The sequence below is a fragment of the Calidris pugnax genome, unplaced genomic scaffold, assembly GCF_001431845.1.
Source record: "Calidris pugnax isolate Ruff unplaced genomic scaffold, ASM143184v1 scaffold1108, whole genome shotgun sequence".
NCBI lineage: Eukaryota > Metazoa > Chordata > Aves > Charadriiformes > Scolopacidae > Calidris > Calidris pugnax.
The window spans coordinates 16,308-19,253 of record NW_015091737.1 but is presented as its reverse complement, the minus strand read 5'-3'; the positions used below and the strand labels follow the sequence as shown (position 1 = coordinate 19,253).

The window sequence follows — 2,946 nt, the reverse complement described above, 5'->3', positions numbered from 1 at the left end:
GGCGGGGGCCGGAAAACGGCCCCGGCGGGAGACGGGGAGACACCAAAACCACCCAAACTGCGCCAGAATCACCCAAACTGCGCCAGAATCACCCAAACTGCACCAGAGGCACCAAATCCCCCCAAAACTGCAGCGAAACCCCCGCACCGGACCCGAGAGCCGCATCAAATCTGCACCCAACCTGCCCGGAATCACCAAAACCCTCCAAACTGCCCCAGAACTGCCCTCAAACTGCGCTGGGACCGGCACCGAGACCTCACCGAATCCGGCACCGAAACCTCGGGAAACTGCACCGAAATCTCACCGAATCCGGCACCGAAACCTGCACCAAAACCTCGCTGAACCCCTGGAAGCCTCTCCAAGAGCTCACCGAATCCGGCAGCGAATCCGGCACCAAAACCCACACCAGAGCCACCACCAAGAGCAGCACCGAATCCTCAGGGAAACCTGTGCCGAAACCTCACTGAATCCTCACCGAATCCTGAGCCAAGACCTCACCAAAACCTGCACCGAAATTCACACCAGAGCTACCGCCGAATCTGGCACCGAAAACCCCACCGGAGCCACCACTGAAACCAGCACCGAATCCTCAGGGAAACCTGCGCTGAAACCTCACCGAATCCTCACTGAATCCTGAGCCAAGACCTGCACCAAGACCTCACCGAAACCTGCACTGAAATTCACACCAGAGCTACCACTGAATCTGGCACCAAACACCCCACCGGAGCCACCATCGAGACCTGCACTGAATTGTGCACTGAAACCTGCACCAAAACCCACACCGGAGGCACCACCGAAACCTGCACCAAATCCTCAGGGAAACCTGCACCGAAACCTCAGCGAATCCTCAGGGAAACCTGCGCCAAAACCTCACTGAATCGTCACCAAATCCTGAGCCAATACCTGTACCAAGACCTCACTGAAACCTGCACCGAAATTCACACCCGAGCTACCACTGAATCCGGCACCGAAACCTGCACCAAAACCTGCACCAAAACCCACACTGGAGCTACCACTGAGACCAGCACCGAATCTCAAGGAAACCTGCCCTGAATCCTCACTGAATCCTCACTGAATCGTGAACCACGACCTGCACCAAGACCTCACCAAATCCGGCACCGAGACCTCACCGAATCCAGCACCGAATCCTCCCCAAACCCCCCCGTCCCGGGGGGATGGATCGGTGCCCCCCGTTCCAGATGTGGCGGGACTACCTGGGGCTGGCGGCGGCGGTGGCGGCGCTGGCCCGTGCGCGGCGGGAGGAACCTGAGGGTGATGCCACCACCAGGACCCCCACCACTATCACCACCATCACCCCCACCCCCACCACCACCGGCACCGCCGCGGTGACACCGGCGTCCCCCGGCCCCCCCGGGCAGGGGGTGTGCAGCTTCTGCCGGCGCAACGGGGAGGCGGTGTCGGTGTGGCGGGGGCACAGCCTGCGGGACGCGGGGGGCCGGGTGCTGTGCCCGGTGCTGCGCGGCTACGTCTGCCCCCAGTGCGGGGCCACGCGCGAGGGGGCTCACACCCGACGCTTCTGCCCCCTCACCCGCCGGGGGTACGCCTCCGTCTACAGCCGGCCCCCCCCGGGGACCCCCCCCACGCACCGCGGGCCCCACGCGCACCCCTAGGGGGGCTTTGGGGGGATCGGCCCCAAAACGGGACAAAAAAGGGGGGTTTTGGGGCTTCCTGGCACCACTGGTGTCACCACGCTTTGGGGGAGGGTCCCATCTGACCCCCCCTCCTCGGCACAACTGAATTGGGGGGTCCCCACCTGCTCGGCGCAGGAATGAGCATTCACACTGATTGGCCCCAAAACGGGCCAAAAAAGTGGGGTTTTGGGGCCTCCCGGCACTGGGTGGGGCTGGGGGGCACTGGTGTCACCACGCTTTGCAGGAGGGTCCCACCCGACCCCCCCTCCTCGGCACAACTGAATTGGGGGGTCCCCACCTGCTTGGCTCAGGAATAAGGGTTCATACTGATTGAGCCCAAAACGGGCCAAAAAGGGGGGTTTTGGGGCCTCCTGGCACCGGGTGGGGCTGGGGGGCACTGGTGTCACCGCGTTTGGCCAGAGGGTCCCACCCGACCCCCCCTCCTCAGCACGAGGCTGAACCAAATTGGGGGGGTCCCCACTTGCTCGGTGCAGGAATGAGTGTTCACGCTGATTGACCCCAAAATGGGCCAAAAACATGGGGTTTTAGGGCCTCCCGGCGCCAGGTGGGGACAGGGGCACCCATGTCACCACACTCTGCCGTTCGGCGAGCGCCACGACACGACCCCGGTGGAAAAACACCCCAAAAAGGAGTTTCTTTCCCCAGCCCCTGGTTGGGTGAAGCCCCCCCGAGGGTGAGGACTGAACCCCCGGAGAGAAGCTGGCTGGTTTTGGGTTGGTTTGTTGGGTTTTTGGGGGCGCCGGCCGGGCTCCCTTTTCTGTTCTTTAACCGTTATTCCCCCGCGTTGAGGGAAGGCGTTTTTATTTGTCCCGAATTGTGTTCAAACTGTTGGTTTTTGGTTAATAAAGTCCCTCTGGATCCGGCTCCTTCCGCCGCCTCCCGCCCGGCTGCGCCGCGGCTTCGGCCTCCGCAGGGACTCCAGGCCCCGGTGGGCGCCCATGGCCAGGCGGCTGCGGGGACCCCCAGATCAGCCGGGGACCCCCAAATCCCCCGGGGACACCCCAGTCACCTGGGGACCCCCCCCAATCCCCCAGGACCCCCCTGGGAGCCCCCCGGCGCCATCACTCACTTGAGGTTGGAGAGCTCCAGGATGAGGCCGCAGACGACGGCGCTGGCGTCCTCCCTGCCAGGAAAACGAGGGGTTTGACCCAAATCCGGGGGGTTTTCACCCAAAAGGAGGGGGTTGTGTGTGTGTCCCCCCACCTCCCCTCTCACCAGGGCTGTGGCTGTGCCGGGGTTCTCCCCTCGGTGCCCGTCGGTGGCTCCGGGTCCT

The 2,946-nt window shown here is 63.6% G+C and overlaps 1 protein-coding gene across 1 annotated transcript; it reads left to right on the top strand.

The window, feature by feature from the left end:
* The first annotated feature begins 48 nt into the window (after positions 1 to 48).
* LOC106900046 (nanos homolog 3-like) lies at positions 49 to 1,638 on the top strand. Its single transcript, XM_014962006.1, has one exon. It carries the CDS (start codon positions 1,176 to 1,178, stop codon positions 1,629 to 1,631), a length of 456 nt encoding a protein of 151 aa, XP_014817492.1. The 5' UTR covers positions 49 to 1,175; the 3' UTR covers positions 1,632 to 1,638.
* Positions 1,639 to 2,946: the final 1,308 nt, after the last annotated feature.